This window comes from Passer domesticus, chromosome 4 (genome assembly GCF_036417665.1).
Source record: "Passer domesticus isolate bPasDom1 chromosome 4, bPasDom1.hap1, whole genome shotgun sequence".
Classification (NCBI taxonomy): domain Eukaryota; kingdom Metazoa; phylum Chordata; class Aves; order Passeriformes; family Passeridae; genus Passer; species Passer domesticus.
The window spans coordinates 24145573-24167559 of record NC_087477.1 but is presented as its reverse complement, the minus strand read 5'-3'; the positions used below and the strand labels follow the sequence as shown (position 1 = coordinate 24167559).

General features: G+C 36.9%; 1 protein-coding gene across 1 annotated transcript in view; it reads left to right on the top strand.

Moving 5' to 3' along the window:
• INPP4B (inositol polyphosphate-4-phosphatase type II B) overlaps window positions 1–21987 on the top strand; it is a 295785-nt gene that overhangs the window by 96009 nt on the left and 177789 nt on the right. Inside the window, exons 2-3 of the mRNA XM_064416567.1 lie at window positions 10224–10433; window positions 12039–12083. Coding sequence (XP_064272637.1) covers window positions 10343–10433; window positions 12039–12083 — 136 coding nt within the window. The 5' untranslated portion in view covers window positions 10224–10342. The remainder of the gene's footprint in view (window positions 1–10223; window positions 10434–12038; window positions 12084–21987) is intronic.

Here is a 21987-nt window from a genome sequence, read left to right as displayed (position 1 = left end):
TCATATTTCACATGAATTTTTCATATTTCAATACAACATTTTGTTCTTTTTTCATACTTATCTGTTTTATTTTAACCTTTTTTTTCCTTTGGGTGATGATTTGTGTTTAATAACTGGGTTTGGAGTATTCATTTAGTAAGTGGTAAAATGTTAGAGAGAGTAGAGTTTTCAAGGAAATACTTTTTAGACTCTCTGAAATGTTATGTGTTCTGTTTCTAGTCAGCCTTTCAGTAGGCAGTGTATCACCATGTAGGTAAAAGGTCCTTTTGTGAGAAAAGCAGGATCAAGACGTCCACTTGAAAATTAACCCAAAACCCTTGGCAAAAAGTTTAGTCTTGTTCTGGTGGGCCAAATAAAGCAGCATAGATACAGAGAAAGGGGTAGACAAGAAAACTTGTGCATATTAGGCAGGTGTTATAAATATGAACTGTTTTATGAAGTCATTCAGTAATTGGCAGATATGTTAAACTAAAGTTCAGGCTTTTGGTAAAATTGCTGCACAATATGAAAAATATTTTATCTTTAGGATCACTTGGAATAAAGTACCACCTGAGGAACGAGTGCTAAAACAAGCATTTGCATTAATCCCTGCAGAATCTCACTGAAGTTGAAAGTGAGCTCTGTAACATTCATGTTGGGAACCTGGTATGAAGGGAGTTATGGGTGCATAGTCTGAGGGTTATTTGTTACCAGTTAAGGATAAAAAATGGATAATGGATAATAAGAGATTTCAGGGAAAAATATTAATCCTGAGGGAGTGATTGATAGCTTCACTCTTCTGAAATATGAGTCACACTTATTAACTAGGTGAGTTTGCATCTTGTCTGCAAAGCATTCACAAAAAATTGTAGTGGTAATTTGTATCCTATTGCATTCAGCAATAGGTCCATATAATTTAATTCATTTGAATTTCATAGCCAGAGACCATATTCAAAGTTTCAAGTGCTGATAAAGAAATCCCTTTAAATAAAAATGGAAGAGAAATGCCTTCTGTAAAATTATGCATTATTTTGTTCACTTGAAAATATCCTAGTCTTTGAATAGAATCTGACATTTGATTCAGCCTTGTTCGAAAATATGAAAGTTTGAATGAGCTGGGCTTGCCTGACTTGCCTAGGAATGAGGTGTCATCTAAACTTTCGAATACTGGAAGTATGACAAAAACCCTCTGAAGTTACTTTTTAAAGTTTCCTGCAGGGTTTTTTATTACAGTTTATTCATTTTTTAACTCATTGATCTGAAGTAGGATGGCACAGATGAGTAATTAAAGAATGCCTTTATCCATCTGCCTAGTGACTTCTATGCTTCGTTGTCTTTGTACCTCTGTGTCACTTCAGGTGTGAACAGACAAACAGAAGGACTTCCCAGTTAGGTTCCAAATCCTAATGTTTTGCCATCTTTGTTTCACAGAGCTCTGATGCCTCTGAAGTGGTAATCCTGGAGTGCTTCTGGGTAGTGGAATTCAGGAGTAAAACAGATGTTTCAATAGTTCTCAGTAATTAAGGTATATCTCAATGTGTTCAGTGTGACTCTTTTATTTCTGCCAAAAAAAAAAAAAAAGAAAATAAAGAACCCCAGCCACCCAGGCATTGGAATTATCCAACTGTCTGTTTAATGCATAATTTAAATACTGGTGGTCTCTGAATTCATGCCTACAAAGAAAATCCTAAAATCAAGTGAAAGCCAAGTCATCATCTTCCTCTGACAATAAACAGAAGTTTGAGATTCTGTTTTGTCAGATATCTTGTACAAAATGGGGTTTATGTTGATGCGTAGTCAATGCATCTTGTTCTTCAATAACTAATCATTGCTAAACTCTCTATTAAATGACAGGTTTTCTGTTTTTCTTACTTCTTGCCAATTATTCATTCATACAATTGTTAAAAACAGCAGGAAAAAATAGCTATCTCATATAAATCAGAATTCTTATTTAGGGGAAAGATTTTATCTGGAGAAAGTGCTGACAGTTTTCTCTGCAGGAGCCACTGAAATAGCCATTGTATTAGAATTTTTTTATGACATGAATTCTTTCTAATACCTCTGCAGAGTTTTGAAGTCCTTAGAACAGTTTGCCATTTTCTGTTAGCTGTGATGGTCTAAGAGCTGAGGTAAAAAAGTTAGGCTGTGTTTGTGGGCTTGATGGATACATTTAAATTCAGTAGAAGCTCCTATCATCTTTTTATGCACCAAAATCTCTAGCCCACTTCTAAGAAAGTGTTGCATTAATTATGCTGACTTTTGTCCTCACCTGCTGAAGTGATTCATAGTGGTTGGTCATGTTTGAGAAAGCAGTGATTTAAATTATATTAATTGTGGATTTTATCCTTATCTGGGTAGTAATCTGGGCAATAGCTCAAATCCTTCATCTTTTGTAGGGAACAAAATAATGTATTTTGTACCTGGTGTTGAGGCACTGCATCAAAAAGTATTTCTTTCTTTCTGGGTTTGGAAGCATTGCTTTTCCTGACAAAAAGAGCTGAATATTTCCCATTGACTGTCAAATTGAGACTTTCTAATTGTGCCCTCAATGACTCTAGTTCATTCACAGAGTTCCCAACTTTACGAGTATGAATACAGTTATGTCAGTTCTCTTCTGACACTTGTGTTACAGTGCTTGAACACAAGGCTGCTGAATGAACCCAGAATACAGCTGTAATTGCTGACAGGACTCAATTAGCTTTGAAGCCTGCAAAGAGGATGATTTCTGTAGCAGCGACACTGGCAGATTTTGAGCCCAAAAGCTGGGGCATAGACAACAATGGATACTGAGTAAGCACTTCAGGCTGCCTGTGGAGAAAAGAAAACCTGTGAATATGTGTGGAGGAAGAAATAAGTTTGTATAATTAGGAACTAGCTGAGAGACAGACTTTCCAAAACCAAGTTTTGAAGGTTGATGGTGTTTCAGTAGGAATCAGGGGTAAGGGTGGCATTCTGTGTATCCTCTAAAAACATATTAAAGGGGAAAATAAGAAACAGTGTAGGAAACTTCAGGTAAACAGAGCTAGCAAATGATGATGAATTCTTGAGCATGACCAAACAAGATAGAGGAAAAGACAAGACAGGTAGAGGAGAAATGTATTTCAGACTGGGCAATTTTCCCATGCTGGAGAGCAAGGATGACAACCTGGCTGATGATTTGTTGGATGGGAAAAGAAATCTGGACTATTATGAGGTATTAGAACAAAATTGAAGACAAATGAAAATGATATACAGTGTACAGAATGAGGATAAAATACTAAAAGAAGTGAAATAATAATCCATGTACTGTAGGGTAGAATGAAATTCAGAAGACAAAACGGGGGAGAAAAGCAAAACTCATGAACTAGGAAGAGAAGCCTTTTATCAGTAGGGACTTTGACCATGAAAAGGTAGTTGAGTTGTCACAAGATTAGATCCATTGGCTATTGGAAGCCAAAAAAACCTATAGAACTTGTATCTGGGACTTTAAAGGATTCAGATGAAAGCAGGATAGGAGGACATAGCTGCTCACAATGTCAGATTTCTTGTGGAACTGATGAAGGAGAGTTTGCCACAGCATAGCAGAAGCTCCAAGAAAGGATGCTGTGAGATTTAACTTGTGGTCAAAGGACATTTTCTTCATCTTGCAAGCTTCAATTTGGAACTGTGAAGGGGGATTGGAGAGAGCCTTTGTCCAGTTGTCTCCATGTGTCTCTGACTGATGGATTGAATCCTAGGAGTCGTAAGAGTGAGAAAAGGAGACTGACTGGGCTGTTGAGGAAGAGAACATAATTAGATTAATTTAGTAAATCAGGAAAATAATAAAAAATGGGCCTGTATGTAGGAATACCCCTAAGACAGCAAGCATTCCCTTTTGCCGTTTGTAGTATGCAAGCCACTTAAATTTGGAGATTTTTGTTTCAATAGTGGTGGCTTGGAAAGGCAGGTCAGGACCGTTCCGTATTTTAGAGATGCAATAAGTGAGGCATATACAAAGGTTTCTGTTGCAGATCTAGGCAGAGAAAGAAGGTCTCTGAATCCTGCCTTTTTTACGGCAGACTGATGGTCCAGCCAGGGATATGAACTGCTTCCATTCAGGAACAGCAATCCACTGCTTTGCAAAGGCCACCCTTGGAACTTTCAGTGAATGCTGCAGTGTATTTGTTCAGGGATCTTGAGATACCAATGTGGTATTCAAATATTTGTGTGGTTTGCATTGCTTCCAGTATAGGTGTGGTATTTAATGGAAGGGTATAAGCAGTGTGGCCTGTGTGGAAAGTACAGGTATGAGAAGAAAACAGTGTTCTACTGCAGTAGTCAACCTGGGGCATCATGCTACATTAATTTCAAATACACTCTAAGTGAGGCTCTGTAGGGACTTAAATGGAGCTTATAATAGTAACTTATGTAAGTTTATTCCAGCATTACAAAATTAAAAAACATCACTGAAGATAAAAATTTTAATTAAATTCTTTATCTTTGATTGAAAATGTAACTTCCAAAGAAAGATTAACATAGCATCATGAGTAACCATGGGATGATTTCATCACTACTAATTTGAACATGAAATGCATCAGCATATAGAATTCAGACAGCTTTGTGAATTAAAAGCCTCTGATGTCTGTATTAGAAATATCCTGCGGATATAATTTATGTATCAAAGCTTTCATTCTACTTTCGTTACAGCATATGGTAGTTAGCTGTGATGGTGCTTTATATTTTAGAGTGTCAGTGACTCACTGATATTCTTAACCCTTTTCCACTGCTGAGCTAGCAGCTGAGCTGAGAATTGCTTTTTTGCTGGTGTGTGTGAAAAGAGACAGACAACCTTTAACCTTTCTGAACTCTCTTAATTTGCATGTTAGCATAGAAGGAAAAATAGTGATCCTCTAAAAAAGTCAGGGCTGTCATTGTGGATGTTGACCATGGGCTTTGTACATTTTATTAATTTGAATTATCCCTGTAATTTCTTCTTCATCCTGTTCAACATGATGTTATGCTTAAATTCTCATGAAGGAAAATACAGCAAGCCAAAGAGCATCAGTTTTCCTCCACCTTTAACTGTCTAGTAAAATAAACCAAAAAACTTAAAAAAATAAAAAACCGTTAATAACAAGTGAATAAGATGTAAAACCAAAGTGGAAATATATTTGTTTTATTATTATGTTTTTATTTTGAAAACCTTTCCATTAAACTGCAGTCTTTTGAAAGGCAAGAATCAGGTCCAATAACTGCCTAAAGCTTTTTGGTGAATTAACAGAAACCAAAGGTTCTGTGTAAAAGACTGTGACTAAAATTGCAATAAAATACTTTAAAAAATTCAGGGAAATATCACTCAGACATTTTTAGCAAGACATTAGTTTTTATTTTAAAAACAACAGACCTATATAAGTATTTAGAGGGAAAAGAAGCAACTGCTACTGTTAAATTGAAAAACTTAGGAAGAACAAATTTTATTATAAAATAATGGAAAGAAGGAAAAGGTTTCTGAGGATGAAGGAACTAATATCAACATAAATTTCTGATTTTAGGCTGTTGGATTAGAGTAGAACAGGCTTTCCAATGCCACTAGCAATGTGTCAGCTCTTTGTGCTGTTCCGTTTTTCGACAGCAGCCCTTCAGAGTAGGGGCATTGAGTCACTTATTTGAGCAGCAGAAGTCCTGTGGGACCAAAACTTTCTATGCTGACTTCTGTGGGAGAAAGTCTCATTGAGACGGTGCTTAAGCAAAGAGTTGTTGGTGAACAGACCATATCCTCAGGTCTTGCCTTCCGTTGGGTCTCTGATACTGAAATGAGGAGGAGCAGGGAGAGATAGAGCTACAATTATATATAATTTTACTTTCGATTTAGTGCTGTGGGTATTTTGAAGGAATTTTTAATGAATTAGTGATGAGACCTCTGAGTTGCTTTTGATGGTGTGATTTATTTTTCTTCATTTCTACATAGGCAGGAAGGGTGAGTTTGACTCACATCTTCACTGCATGGCTCAGATGGTCACAAGACCTCTAGTTATAAGACCTTTTAAGGATTTATTAATCAATAAAACACTGCTAAAAAGGATATTTATGCTTTTGACTCAATCCTTAAATACTTTGTCTTATGGACTCATGCTAGAATGTAAGCTTTCTTAGCCAATCATGTTATGCCATACAACCTTACGGTACTACACTTTGAAACTCTAAACTTTACTTAGCTTAATGTGTCTCTGCTTTAAACTATAAATCCATATTCTTGCTTCTAGCGCTTATGTTTGGAAGCCTTTTCCAAGGTCTCAGATAAAATCCTGTGTTTAATTGTAAGCTAAGCTTTGGCTTACAGGTCCAAAGTTCTGCAAATTCCCTGCATTTTGGATTCCAACAACTACTACTAAGTTCAAAGTTTGTTCTGCAAAGAAAACCAGTGTATTTAGGTTTTTTTTAAGGTTTTCCCCCGGGTTTATGAACTGGAAACCCCACTGAGGATGTCCAGCTTTAAGAGGAGGATTATTGTTCTGCTATTGCAGATTCACAAGTAGAAAATTCTCTTAATATAGAAAGTTCTTAAAGCTTACATGTCATCATGTTCAAAAATGGTATCACAACAATAAAATTAGGAGTGCAAACTAGATAAGCCACTGTTGTTGTTGAGGTTAGCAGTAAATGCTTGCAAAAGGTAAGGTTTTTTTCCAAAACTACTCATGGTAACTCCTTTCAGCAGTAACACTATAGCGCAGGGTGCTTGTGTTCTACAATAACTTCTTATCAGCAAAGTGTGAAGTGCTTTTGTCCACCTATGAAATACTACTGCATTTAGGTCTATTATTTATATTGTTATAAATTAACATATCTCTTATTTATTTGAGTGTTAATATTTTAATAAAACATGAAGTAGAAATTTTTATTTAATTATTTATATAACTCTTCTGATATGTCTGCGCTTTGTTTGAGGCCTTCATTACATTTGTTGGTCCATTAGTTTCATTTTGGGAAAGATTCATATCAATTTTCTCCCCCTACTGATATTTGGAATTAAATGTCTGCGCTTGTTAGGGAGTACTGTATGCAGCTGATTTAAAATAATAGTCAGCAACTATTTGAAGGAGAAGAGCAAAGAGATTATGATCTTTATTACATAAATAAACCTGTGTGCTCCTTTATTGCAACAGACTTTTTTTACCAGCGTGCATTTTTCTTGTTGTGTTTCCTCTGGCAAGTTGACTTTTGATACATATATAAACCTTTCAGAACCTAAAGAGGGATCTGCAGGAGAGCTGGAGAGACTTTACTGGGCCATGGATTGATAGGACAAGGGGGGATGGGTTTGAACTAAAAATGAACAGGTTTAGATGTTAAGAAGAAATTCTTCACTGTGAGGATGAGGGACAGGCACAGTTTATCCAGAGAAGTTGTGGGTGTCCCATCTCTGGGGACAAGGCCAGGTCGGATGGGTCCTTCAGCAACCTGGTCTAGCAGAAGGTATTCCTGTCCAGGGGCAGAGGGATTGAGCCAGATAATCTTTAAGGTCCCTTCCAACACAAACCATGCTGTGATTATGTGCATTGAAACAGAATGGAAAATAGGTAACTTACCAACTGAGGTAGGTAACTTACCTACCAGGTATACTGGTATCAGTGTACCTACTGATACCTTCATTCTTACTGCAGAATGAAACTTTTTACATTTGCAGTGATGAGTATTTTCCAGGCATTTTCATATGCTTTTCAGAATTTAACTTAGCTCTCAGAGTACTCCAAGGATCTAAATATAGCAAACTGTAGTGTTCTGAAGTGATAGTTTAGAATGAATTTCCACATCTCAAAACTTGCACCTGTTAGATCAGAATTATGCCCACTCCTACTGCATTTCACTCTCATTTCTGGTTCCATGCATATTAATGATGATTCAGTATGCGTTTTGAGCTTGGCAGTCTGATTTTTACAGCTAAGAGGTAAATATAAATAACATGATTTCATGAATTGAGAAACATAGATTTCCTCCTAAAGCAGATGTTTTTTATCAAGCTAGTGGTAGGATATTTCAAGGCAAGATTATTGTTCCTATTTCTATTTAAAGATAAAGGGAGAAAAGAAAAGAACACCTGGGTATATTTGTATTTTGGCTGTTAGATGTTGACTTGTTTCTTTGACAGCTTTTCTTTCACCTAAGGTATTTTGGATATCCAAACTGCTTTTATTAAAATTGTCTGTGTTTTTTTCCTTTAAAAGGTTGAATGGTATAAGCACATGTTAACTTTGTGGTTTGTTTTTTGTGTGTATGCATTTTGGTGGCTTTTTTTGTTTGTGTGGTGGTTTCTTACTGTTGTTGTGCAGTTTTTAACGTTTTGTTTGGTTGGTTTTTGTTTTATGTTTTGTTTTTTTTTAACTAAAGTGAATTAGTTAATTTTGATCTTGATTCTTACATACCTTTTCTTTCCTTTCCTTTCAATTTTCCACTAGTAGCTCAAAAATACTATGAAATAATGACAGACTTCAGACTCATTGATGTCAATGACAGGAGGAAGTAGGGCATTCTGCTGGTGTGGACCTTATCAGAGCAACAGAAAAGTTAATAGCTCTTCTAAATACTGGTCTTTCTGAAGGTTACTTCATGAAAGTATGGCTCATATGGAGTACCAGATCACAGGAGAGCTTAAAGCTAAATCTTCTGTCTCTCCAGTCATCTTGGACAAACAGCAGAGCTCATCTTGGTCAGATTTGGTCGTTCAAGAAAAGATCTTGTCTGAAAACAGGATCTAATGAACATCTGAAACTCTCTAAGATTTTGAATATTCTTCTCTCAAGCATTGAATACCTGTTTTTTCTGACTGAGTCAGGGTTAAAGGCAAGCATTTGAATCCTTATTAGCTTTTTATCTGCCCCTGAAGCAGATGTTTCCACTTAATTTCTTTTTCCAGTCTTTCCTCATGAAATCTATGGTCCAGATGGTACATGAAATGATACCCAGCATTTTTAGCAGCATCTGCAGCCACACAATTGGATTTCCTTAGATCCAGCCCAGACAAAAAACTTGTCCTATCTCCACAGGGATTTGTGTACAGTTTTTAGAGCCTTCCAGACTTGAGGTTTCATCTTTTATCCCCTCCATAACCATAAAAGCAGAGGTTATTGGTAACTAGCAGATGCTCACTTTATGAAGTGAAAACAGGTTTAGAATAACATGTGTGCAAGTGCCCAAGGTTCAATACTCAAGGTAATAAAAGCAATTTAAGTTCACATTGTATGGAAAATAACTTTTCTATTGTTTCTATTGTTGTTTGGATTTTGAAACTAAGTATGAAAACCTTTCAGTGTTCTGTGTTGTCCGGTGATATGATATATAGCTGATTTAGCTCAGAATGATTTTCAGGCCCAATGAAATACTTCAATCCTTGTTAATAAAATAGCACAGGTGTTTTATAGTTTTATGTTTCTAAATTAGTTAGTGACTTGTTTTTAAAAAAATTGATTTGCTTTCTTTCCCAGTTTGCTCTTCTTGGTGTGTGTTGCACTAAATGTCGCATTGAATTTGTGACTCTGTGAAGCCATCTATTCTGCAAAATTTTAAATGCCTAAGAGGTCTTTATTCTTCCTGTTCTAATATTAATAAAATTACTAGCCCTTGCTACTTATCTGGATTCCTTGGGAGCTTCAGCTTCCCCCCCGACCCCTTCTTCTTATGTTCTCAGAAAATTTGATCATTAAACAATTAGACTCCAGGCAGAACAGCAAATGACATGTGTATAATAATGAGGTCAGAAGCTCCCACATACAACCTGTTGAGTCTTCGCAAAGGAGTTATGTCGTGCTAAATTATCTGCATGTGTTCCTGATTGTATTCTGGCAAGGATGAGTGAGAGGATGAGCATAATGGAGATGTTTAATAGAAGAGATTATGGACATGTTCATTCTGGTGAATCCCATTCTCTGACAGAGCTGTGTCTGCTGCCCTTGCTAAATCAAATTCTTTGTCAGATTAGCAGCTCAGAGAGCTGCCTTGTAGGCTGCAGAATCTGTGCTGGAAGAGCATTTCCCTTTTTGGTTTGATTCTGCCACCTAATTTAGCCATCTGTTAACTGATCTTTGAATTAATCTGTGGATATGTTTAGTACTGCACCAATTCTGAAGGAGTTGGGATTTGACTCCAGAGGTGGATGGGGCTGCATGGTTCTGTGACCATGAACATAAGTGTGTATGTAGTGGTTTTGATTGTTTGTGACATCAGTATTTCCATCATTCCCCTTTCCAATCACAGTCCCTAAGAGCTGCTTTCATGCTTTCTGAGTGCAGAACCGGATCTTTGCCTCGAAGCTGCATCAAAGCCAGACTGTGAATCTTGGGCTGTGGCACTGGGAGAGGCGAACTCGGAAGATTTGCGGAATAAAATTCAGCAGCTCCGGAAGCTGATCATGGAAATCAAAGAGGAGAGATCATCAGATGAAGCACAACAGTTTTTCCCTTCATCCCAGTTAAACAGTCTAGGAGAGCCCCAGTTTACGAGTAAGTGCATGTATTCATTTTATGGAATGGTACAATAAAGGTGGCCCAGTCTCTGTGGCAGTTCAGATAGTGTCACAAGCAGGGTGCAAAATGATGTTCAACTTCTTGCTTGTCAAAGTGCAGTTTAGAGGAAATAAACTGATGAAAATTGTCTTTAAATTTTTTTCCCTGATATATTTTGATTTATGCACATAACCTTCAGGGGAACAACTGTGTGATTTCTGTGTTTCTGAGTTTTTCTCTCTAACTTATTTTCTTCATAAGAATTAAAGCATTTTTTTCCTCTTCTATGTGCTATATGGACTACTGTTTAAAATATAGTCTGATAATGTTAATAAGTCTATAAATCTTTAGTGATACTTAAACTAGTATCACAGGTTTGTTCTATGTGATGTGAAAGCAGTCTGGGGATTTGAATGCAAGTAGCCATATGTTGAGTTGTATTTGGTGCAGTGGAGTCAAAAGACTCTATTTCAGTTGCCCGGTCACTTAATCAGTTCTGTAGCCAGCATATTCATGAAGTTGTTTCAGGCCAATATGCTACCGGCAGAATTCAACTCAGAAATTTGCTAAAGCTCCATTAAAAAAGCCCAAAACCCCTTTTTTCTTTCCTTTTTGACCTTTCTAAGCTCTGCAGCTGTAATTTTCCTCACACAGATGGGAATGAATAGCTACACTAATGAGAACGGTGTGAATCTAGACTTAGCAGAATCATGTTTTTATGGAGCAGACACAGCTATAATCTTGGGGTGATTTTTCTGTTCATGGGTTTTTAATTTTTTTTTTAACAAAAGTCTTGCTCCAGTTCATATACTAACTCAATCCTTCCCATCTCACCACATTCTTCAATACCGACCAATATTTAATAATGCTTAATGGAGACAGTACAAAAATGTCAAGACGAGAGAGTTTAACTTCTAGAAGTTCATTGAAACTGTACTTGTTATGCAATTACTTTGTGCATCAGATGAACAATTAAGTGTTACTCACCCATCCCTCCTTGCTTCCTACTTTTCTGTTGTTGCATCTCTGTGATTCACTCCTTTATTTTAGCACAAGAAATAGCAAGAAATTATTGCCCTTTGCAATAGAACATAATTCCACAATGGATTAAACTGTTCCTGCTATGTAAGAAGAGGAATTAATGTATTTATTCTCCAACAAAAAGAAGTTGGGCTTATTGCTTTACAGTTTGTTTGTAGATCAATAATGGGTTTATATTTTACTATATTAACCTGATCTACCTACTTTCACTAAACATGGAGTTTGTTTTTTATATGATGACATACCTACTTAAAAATTATGAGACTTAATATTTTCCAACACATATATAGTCAGTCGCTGTAACTGAAAATCTTACAAGCAACCCATCCATGAAAACTTGGGTTTTTTTCCTAGTTTCCTTTCCCAGCAACAGAAAGTTTCTATTAAGAAGGAAGTCTTCTTCAAAAGTAGCCTTTTTTTCAGGCAAATATTTCATCCAAGTTTGCTTTGCCCATGAGTTTCTAACATAAAATGTTACTTCAGTGGCAATGGCTATGTATTAGAAATTAAGACATGGAAATCAAATTATCTCTAATTTTTTCTTTTTCTTGACCTTTTAAGGTATTCAGAGAATTGCAAATGAGCCAAAGCTGGAGTTCAGTCTTGGTAAGATACAATTTTGAATTTTTGGAATCATAATGGCCTGTGTGTGAGAAGTTTTTATATATATATAGTTATACAGTGTAGCATGTGACCTGTTTAAAAAAAAAAAGAAGGTCTAGGTGGGAGAAGTGCCTGTGCATGCCTTTTGAAATGCAGATTTTAGTTTCTTAATTGGTTGGAATGTCTAAAGGTTTATTGAATTCTCTTGTGCTATGCTGCTCTACCAGGGTGAAAATCTGCCCAACAGCTTTGTGGATGTAGTTTTTGAAATACTACTTATTTGGAAAAAGACATTTAATTTGAAGATTTTGAAACAATATTCAGATAAAAGGACTGTTGCTTTAGAACAAACTTTAATTGAATTGTGATATTATTTGGTAGTGAGGAGGCAATGTAACTGTTTACCTGACTTTGCCATTTTATATTTAGTAATACTTAGTAACTGGTATATGAGAATTATATATTGTTATAGTATGCAGCAGAATTGTTTTGGGAGGGGTTCAATTTTAGCTCAAGCTTCCCCTTTCATTTAGAGGTACGGAATGATTCAGATTGCTCAGTAAGTCAAGAAATCTAATTGAATAATGGTATATTTGTAATACAAGGTCACGGCGCACAATATGTCAGCTCAAACTGTGCAAAGCAAGCTTGGCTACTTTTCACTGTTCTTTCAGTGCAAAAGCTTTGAAGCCTTTGAAATAGTAAGTGAAATAATTATTTGCTGTAGAAGCACTAAACACAATAATTCCGTGTGGGAAATAAGAATGATAACTAGGTTTAGTTGATTAGTGGCTGGACTCTCTTCAGCTGAAATGATCCTGTGATTATTCCCTGCTCCTGTGTATGGTAAAAGAACACAGTCAGAAATAGTGACTTTTCAAATATTTGATTCTATGTGCTGTCTGCATTATGAACTAAAACTTGTCAAGTTTGTTATAATGTTTATATCCATATGACCTGTGAATATTTATCTGATGTTGTGTAGCTATAAACTGAGAAACATAGTGTTATTCAGTGTCTGTTAAGTTCACTCTGGTATAGAAACTTTTATAACATCTGTTGCAAAAAAATGTAAGTGTAAGCGGGAGAGGAAAATACAGATAACTAGGAGAAGAATATTATATAAATATCAATTAGACTGCACTATTTGGAGAATTTAAATAGTCTGCAAACAAATATCCTTCAGAAATTCCAAACACAGCAAGCAGGATGGCATGAGTGATGTGGCTTCTGTGGTTCTGTTTTTGCCCATTGCATTCTGGGAGCTTCTTTCCTGGCCTTGTCCTTGGAACTGGGTTACACTTGGCTTGTGTGCTGCTGCAGCAACACTGATTGAAAATCTGACACCTTAAAGCTGTGCCCTTTGGGACAGGCACAGTTCTATTTGATACAGCCATTTTTAGAACACCTTACATTTTATCTGTGTATTTTTTATCTGTATGTCTTTTAAAAATTAGAAAGTTATGGCATCACAAAAAATTTTGTTGAGTAGGTCATGAAGTTTTTTTTTCTGTATAGACTATATTTGCAGAAATTGTTAAATGTTGGCATGGAACAAAGGCCTCATTCTCTGTTGGCGGGAAATCACCATGGTGTAATAATTGTTAAGAGCAGATTTAACTTTTCTGTGCATTTCTATTTACATCTTATAGGTGATGTGACTGTAGGACTTGGGCAGAGCCAGTAATTGCAGCATTCCAGCAATAGCAAACTCTCACAATGACTAGTGTAGTGTAGGAGAGGGAGGAAGGTGCTACAGGCACTGACTACAAATTAGATGAGCAGTGCTTCAGGAAAAGTTGCTTTCAGTGATAAATGTGCCTCAGCAGGTAGAAGTGTAAAAACAAAGTAAAGCCATTTTCAGACTTGTTTGGGCTCGTGCTGGATGGATCTCTGTTCACTCAGTGTCGGTATTTGTGTTTTGCATTGGGCTGTTTCTAGTAGGCATTTATGTTCTGTGGTTTGTTCTGCAGCATTATTGATTTGAGTCATTGCAGCCTTTTGAGGGATTTTATACACTGGATCCTGCTGCTGCTCAGGTAACAATTGGGAGTAGCAGCATAAACCTCTTGATTTTGGCTGATACTCCTGTCCAGAGTCATAAGTCAGGGATATTTGGCAATACAGGCAATTGTATAAAGGTGATTCTTAGTGTCTTGAACCCTAAGTACACTAAATGTTTAAGCATAATACATTTGCATTAGGGGAATCCACCTTCAGTGACTGAACAGTCCATGAAATTCTTAGCAATTATTCTTCTTACTGGAATATCAACATTCTCATGCCAACACTTCCTAGCTTCAGCCACCCCAGTCACCAGCACTGTGCTGTTGGTTTGTACAAATGTTCAGCAGACACCTCCTGCTGATGAGTGACACAGGAACAATTTAGCTGGGAAGGATGCACCTGATGTGTGGTGCTAAAATTCCAGCTAAAATTCCCCTCCCAAGGGCAGCCAGTGAAGATGCCCTGTGCTGTTCACCTGGTTACTGGCAGGGCTGGAAGGGACACTGCAGCCTGGCCTGTGCACCTGGGGAACACCACTGCTGCTGGCAGGCCAAGGACACTGCTTGACTGACACCATCCTTTGAGGGATTTTATCTAGTTAAAGACTTGGCTTTCACTTCAGCTAATTAAGGACTTCCAAGATCTCTCTCTGAGATGAACCAAAGCATGGTAAGCAGGGATGAGAGAGGAATTTGCTGCAAGCAAGTGCCACAGGTATGATGTGTGCCTAGCTTGGGTAACCAAATCTTTAGGACTCTGTAGAAACATTTCAGCTTGATTAGGCTGGTATTTGGCATTTATAATTTGGAAGGCATATCTAACAGTAAGATTTATAAAGCTGGTCTCTAGCCCTGAAAGAATGGCTTATGCCTGTAATTTTGTTCATATTAGTTATATAATCAATATTATTATATTAGTTAAGTAGCATACTTACACATATATACGCAAATAGACATTTTCTTTTATCATTTGATATACAAATGTGTTTAAATATATTAAAAAATTATAACATCTCATAATTGTAGTTTAAGTCTCTTGTCACTTGTTGGTCAGTAAATAACATTCAGAAGTGGAGCTCCAGTAACTAAAACAAAATATAGCTTTTAAATAATATTTGAGTGCTGCCTAATACATGGGTTTTATTTAGGGACATTATAAATAAATACTGCTGTTCAGTGTTTGAAGTTCTGATAACTAAATTTTGAAATAATGATATTAAAATTCTTCCTAGGGTTTTTTATTTTGTTGCGGTATTTACCTTGCAACATCCTATGTCCATAATACTACAGAAAGCATTCTCTTCATAAAATGTCTAAATATTGCCTTCTCTTATTTTATTCTAAAGTGCAATAAAGTGGTATTTTTTTTTCTTTTTCCCTGAGGTTAAAGCAAAGAATAAAACTCACCTGAATCACAGCTTTCCACTGCGTTACACTCAGCATTTTCAGGAGTGTGCCTGTCTTGTAACATAACTTTGGAGTCAGAGCATCCTTTAGACAAAGATTTTTTTGTGGTTTTATATTCCTGGGGACTCTTTGGAAAGGTGGGTGATTTCTGAACCTTGTAGCTGCTGCTAAGTTTACCTTTTCAAACTCTGTGTTGCTGTTTGGCATTTTGAGTGCCTGTGTTCTGCAAGCAGTTCCATGAAGCATTAGGAGGTAGGATCTGAAAGCCTATGCAAGGTGCGAGTAGAGAGGAGGAGCAGAGGAAACAGAATGAAAACCAGATACTGGGACTGAATAGCAAACCAGTGAAACTGATGAAAATCTTTCCCATGACTTTGAAGTGTGCGGGTTTAGATCTGTTTATTTTGAAGCTGCTCTTCTTGGTTGCTTCTCCAAAATATCCCAGCTCTTGAGTCCCAGATCTAACTAAATATGTTGTGGGTTCCTGACTTCAAAGTAGCTGTGCTACCTCAATGTGAAGTATGTGAGCCCAGCTGATGTATAAGGTTATGGTTATGGGAGATAAATTATATTGTGCATTTTGATAAACACTATTGTGAAGTTTTCAAGAGCTTGTGCTTCTAAGGGTATTTGATAGTGAACTGGCAAAGCAGCACAAGAAAACTGCAACAATCAGAAAAATGAAGGAACAGGGTAGAATGCACAGTTGGTGGTCCAAGTGCTCAAATGTGAACTTGGTAATGAACATGATGTTAATAGGGAGAAATAAATCAGAGGAAAAAAGGAAATAAGTTTGTTAGTTACTCTCTCTATAACCAACACAATTTTAGTGGTTTTGCATTTGTCTAATTGCTTAGAGTTGTGAAGAGAGGGCAAGGGGTATGATGGCTGTAGTGTGGTAATAGCAACCAAAATTGCTGTGTAGGAAAAAATGTCTTTGCACATATTGTAGCATATTCAGGTGGTAATTTTTATGACAACACCTGTCTGACATTTCCAAAAGTGATCTCTTTTTTTGCAAATATATTAGGTCAGTGAATTCTGATGGACTGTTCTATTATTGAATAACCTCTAGGTACTTTTCAAAGTGTAGAATAATGTAACTCTTGTGATTGTGTTTTTACAAAATCTCATTAAATAGTGCACAAATCACAGGAAACTTGACCAAGTACTTGAAAGAATTAAAATTAAAAATTTCTAGGTTATTTTTAAAATTCTTTTTACTAAGTAGTGGGTTGATACAAAGGCAGTCTACCTGTAAATGCCAAAATTTTCATTCTCTACGATCTTATTTTTCCCCAAGTGATATTGTGGTGCCATCCCTTTGGAAAAGGTCTTGAAGCAGATTTAACTGTGCATGCTGAACATAAATGGTACATTGACGCTGCTCAAAGAGCATGACTAAATGATTTTTCCAATTCTGAAACATAATCTGGAACTTTTTCAGCAGCAGCTTATCATTCACTAAAAGAATGATAAGCAGAAAGACTTGTTTTATCCTTACCACAAACTTGAAGCCAGTCTAGTAGAATTTGCCTATTTGGTTATCCTTCTGCTTCATCAAGTTATGAGTTGGTGAATAAATGATGCTTTGTTGTGTTAGACAAATAAAATTGTAAAAAAGGTCATCATTGCACTTTTGAGTAAATGTAAAAAGTGATCACTTCCCCGTGCATCAAACTCACAGTGGCACTTATTGCTGAGGGATATTTATCCCTCAAAAAAAGTTGTGTTGGCCATGTTAGAAACAGTAGCAGTAAAAACATAAAAATGAAGGCTGGGTTTGTGACTTTTAAATTTCATTTTATTTGTTCATTTTGCTCTTTGTTGTTATAACAATTTTCTGAGTTTTACTTGAGTTAGTTCTAGTCCCACACAAATTCCATCTTCCACCAAAGCAGCTAGTCAGGTTTTTTCCCCCCTTATTTTTACTGGTGTATCTTAGATACTGTTACATCACAACAACAAATAGTAAATAAAATTGAACAGAAAAGATTCAGGATGTAGAAAAGCTACCACATGATTGGAAAGAATGCTCTTGTTTTCCTCTGGGAGCTGCTTATTTGACTTCTGTCTGCTTTGAGACTCCTGCACTGCAGCATAAGATGCCTTAAATGCAGTTTATTCTTCGTAACTCAGTGTTGCTAGGATGAGTCCTTTTTTGACTGAAAGGAATCCTCCCAAAGAGACAGCAATTCAAGCCCAGTCTGAGGCTGTGTTGGCGTGTTTTGACTTAGGACTTGTAATGTTTTAGCAGTAACTCCGGCAGGAATTTCTCCTTTCCTCACTTCTGAAGGAGAACTTGAGCTAACTTGCAGTTGGTTTCAGTGGAGATAAAGCAGCAAGTGAAACAGTCTTCCAAAAGGTTCTAAGGTAGTGAATGCCTGTCATCTTTCACATCATGCTGTCACCTCTCTTGGCAGTGTTCAATGATGGATAATGTATATCCAGCAAATTGATGAGTGATGCCGAGTTAGTGACTCCTGAGGAGAGTCAGCCCTTCTTCTGTGCTCCTGCATTCTCTTGCACTCACAGTAAGCTTTTTATGTTATATGCAGAAGTTGTGTGAACACTGCTGCAAAGTGATTTGAGAATGGATTTTCCAAAATCCCACATAATTTTTTTATCCACTTCTCCTCCCACAGTACTTTGCTCACTTTAAAGAAGGCTTTTGGGATTCTGTAATAGCCGTTGCCACACTGAGCCTGACAGTTTGGGGTTTTTAAATAGGCAGCTTTCTGAAACACTGCTCCTTCATCATTGTGTACCTCTTTAAAGCATCTCTCCTGAGTTTTGCATGTTGCGTACACTGTCAGAAAAAAAGGCCAAACTGTCTATATGCTACCATTAAGACTTGGTAATGTTGGAAAAACAAATCCAGGAAATTGAGATTGTAGGGTGGGATGTGTATGTGGCATGGACACGTATCCCAAAAAGCTCAAAACCAGAATCCTTTCAAAAACTCATATACTTGTTTGGTTTTTTTCCAGCTTAGGTGGGTTTGAGTCCTAAAGAATTAGGCTGGATTTTTAAATTTGCACCTGTAGGCACTGTAATTCTAGAAGTCTATCCTTCAATCCCTTTTAGGGCAGGGATTGTCTTCATTTTCACTGCAGCTAGAGAAGCAGGCTACTGTCACAGTCCTTAAATATTAATCCGTACTAATTGTTGGGCATACAATGCAAGGACTCAAAAATTCCAAACATGAAACTTGGGAAGATGTGTGAACAGTTAGTGTTCTTTGTGCTTGTTGCATATTAAGAGAAACTGAAAATTCTGTTTATAATAATATGTACTTTACAGTTAAATAGAGTTCTTAAAGAAATTATCTGTATAGAGAGTTAAATAGCTACTCTATGTAGTCCATAAATATGATTTTTTTTTTGTTGCTGAAAACCCATTACATCTAGTGTAGCATTACTCATTTTTATCTACTTTGTTTCTGTGTCAGTAAGAAGCAATTCCTAATAGAAGCAGTCACAGAAATATTTCCAATTTGTCAGCATCCATTGATACTTAATGATTTTCATTAACCAGCTTTGACTTGTGTAAATTCAATTTCTGTGTAGGTGTTAGAGATTAAAATTCTATGTTACAAGGTCCTGTGTAGCAGTTAATCCCCACAGTGGGCTCTTTAAATGCAGGGATGTTTATTTGCTCTGAAGTGGGTCAGAGCAGAGCATGAACCAGCATGAGGGAGCAAGTTGTTACTGTCTGAGTATATTTCAGATGGATTTACAGGAATCTGCTGATGTGCTGATGCAAGTAGTAAGAAACATTGAAGATGTTTTGAGTATCAATATTAAACCCAGGTGCAAACTGAGTTTCAGGCAGTTTTCTTCCATTCTGCTTCATGAAATTGAAGTATTTCCTGTTTCCAGAAGCTTTTGCTTTTGTGAAAAAAAATTGTATTTGAAACTACTGGGAGAAAGTGGTTGACAACCTTGTAAATATAAATGTGTATAAATAAGGGCTGAAACTAAGGGAAGCTTTTAAATCTAATAGCCTAAAGATTCTCACAGTGACTTTCACATGTTTTGATATAAACACTTATCTAGAGATAAATTTTGAATAGCTGTGGGTAATCTGTTTAGAGAGGAGTTTGTGGATGCCTGAATTTGAAAAGCTATTTAACAGTTGAGAGGGTTTTTTGGAATTTAGCCATTCTGAGAGACAGGGGTTTATCATCTTAGCTCTTGAGTGATGCAGCAGATAATAGGATTAAATTCTGTCAGAAATGTACAAATTCTGAAATCTTGTCAGTTATAAAACTGCTGGATTTATAAGTCCAAGGAAAAAAAAGGAGGATAAGACTAGGAAGGACCTTTCTTTTTCAAACCTTAAATAAATAAAATTGGTAGGCTTCTTAGTAAAATCAGGTTTTTTTCTTATATTGAAAATGCTGCTTTTGTGTCTATGGCATGTATTTCTCATAGACTTTGCAATTGCTGTCTCACATGTGCAAAAGTCCTTTTATCCAAAATTTCAGAGGCAAGGCTGTGTCTGTGCTGAAAACTGTTATATTTTCTGTGAAGTGGGGTTCCAGCTCAGTTTCCCAGTGAGTCAGAATCCTAGAAACAGATTAATGACAAGAGCTCAGTCTTAGCATGTGTTCATCTACCTCATTCCATGCTGCTTTGCCGGAACTATTTCTAGTTTCTGAGGTAAAACATTCATAGCTATCAGTAATATAATGATAATTTTTAAGGCTGATTCAAAGTTATATATGGAAAAGGACTCCAGAATTACTAAAGAATTTATAGATATGGGTAGAGATTTAATGCAATTCTCTCAGAATTGAGCTTTTGTAATTTTTTTCTCCCTTAGATATTAAAAAAAAACCCACCAGAAAAGAGCTAGTGGATACCTTAATTTGTCCTTTAGTATTTTCACATGCATTGTGCTTGGCTTCTGAATTATTAGGTGTTCTGGTGAACGTGACATTAATTTTTCAGTTAGTCTGATGAAATGGAAAACTTGTGTTTCCAGGGTATTTTTAAACTAGTTCATAGGAAAGCAGGATTAAAGATCATTGCATTAGAGAGAAGTTATTTTTGGCATATGCCGCTGCTCTTTTTTCATCATTATTTTTCTCTTCCTGCTTTTGCCCAAAAATATGCCTCCTATTGTGCATACTTTCTCCTATTTGCCTTGCCAGTCTATGTGTTCTTTCCAGTTTGATATTTGAACCTGATTTTCTCAAATTAGGCTCTTCAGTTTCCCTAGATTGGTTCCCACGTGGGTGTGGTAGATCTCATCAGGAGATTTGACTTTCTCTTTGCCCATACACAAATGTGTGTGCATCCTTTACCCCTTCAGGCTTTAGGATCTTGGGGTGGCCAAAGAGAGCGAGTGGGAGGAGGTGTGACAGTTCAGTGGCTGAGCTGGGAAGGGGAGAACCATGGCCTACCTGTCAGTTTTCTGCCGTGGAAGGAGATTTTCTTGCCAGCATCTTCCCAGTGGGCGTGGCTCTGAGTGCACTGTCCTGCTCTGTCACCGCACATCCACAGGGACAGCCCCTAAGTGACTGGCTGGCTTTGTGCTTACCTGGTACATAATAAATCTATGACTGATTTCTCTGTGGGTCCAGGAGAGTTGTCAGAATGAAGAGGACTATTCAGATGCTTATTGAGAATGTTTTCTGTTTCAGGTATTTGTACACAGAGAGCAACAAGCCAAATAAGGATGAGGTATTCCTTTGTTGTTAGAGAAAGCTCTATGAGAGTTCCTTACCTACAACTGTGATTTGGATGGCAGTTCTGGCCCTGCTGCCTTCTTCCAACCTTTCTCTGCCTCCCAGGAAGCTGACATTTTAACTATTCAGAATGCAAGAGATTTTTTTTTTCTTAACTCCTTAACTGTGCTGTTGTGAGGGAAGCTTCACATGTATGCAGTGTTTGCACAATGTTTTCAGCAATAGATGTTGGTCTTCTCCACAGCTTCATATGTCCTTTAAAAATACAATGTTTCTTCTAGAAACAGAGCTTTTTTTGATCAAACTGCAAAGTGTGTTAACATTAAAGTTTTAAACTTCATATCTACTTAAAAAAGAAATTGTGTGTACCATGAAGTTTCCTGAAGAGCCATTTTTATATCCCTGGTTGTGTGCTTTAGTGCCTGACATCTTAGTTTTCTCTGCTATTGCCTAATTGGCCCTCACAGTCCTGGGATTTTTTTCTAGGTAGAAATGAGAAATAAATTTTATTTTGGAATTACTGGACAGGGATAGTTGGGATTTTTATTTACTGTGAGGATGATCAAGCACTGGCACATTGCTTGGAGGAGGTTGTGAAGTCTTCGTCCTTGGATGTTGTGAACACTCAAGTGGATGCAGCCTGCTGTGGTTGACCCTGTTTGGGCAGGGGGGTTGGACTTGTTAAACCTAAAGCTGATTCCTGTGCCACAAATTTGTCATGTAACTTTCCAGGAAGAGTTTGGAGGCTTTTTAGAGCTGGTAGTGATTGGTTTGACATGAACTCCTCCAACATTATCTG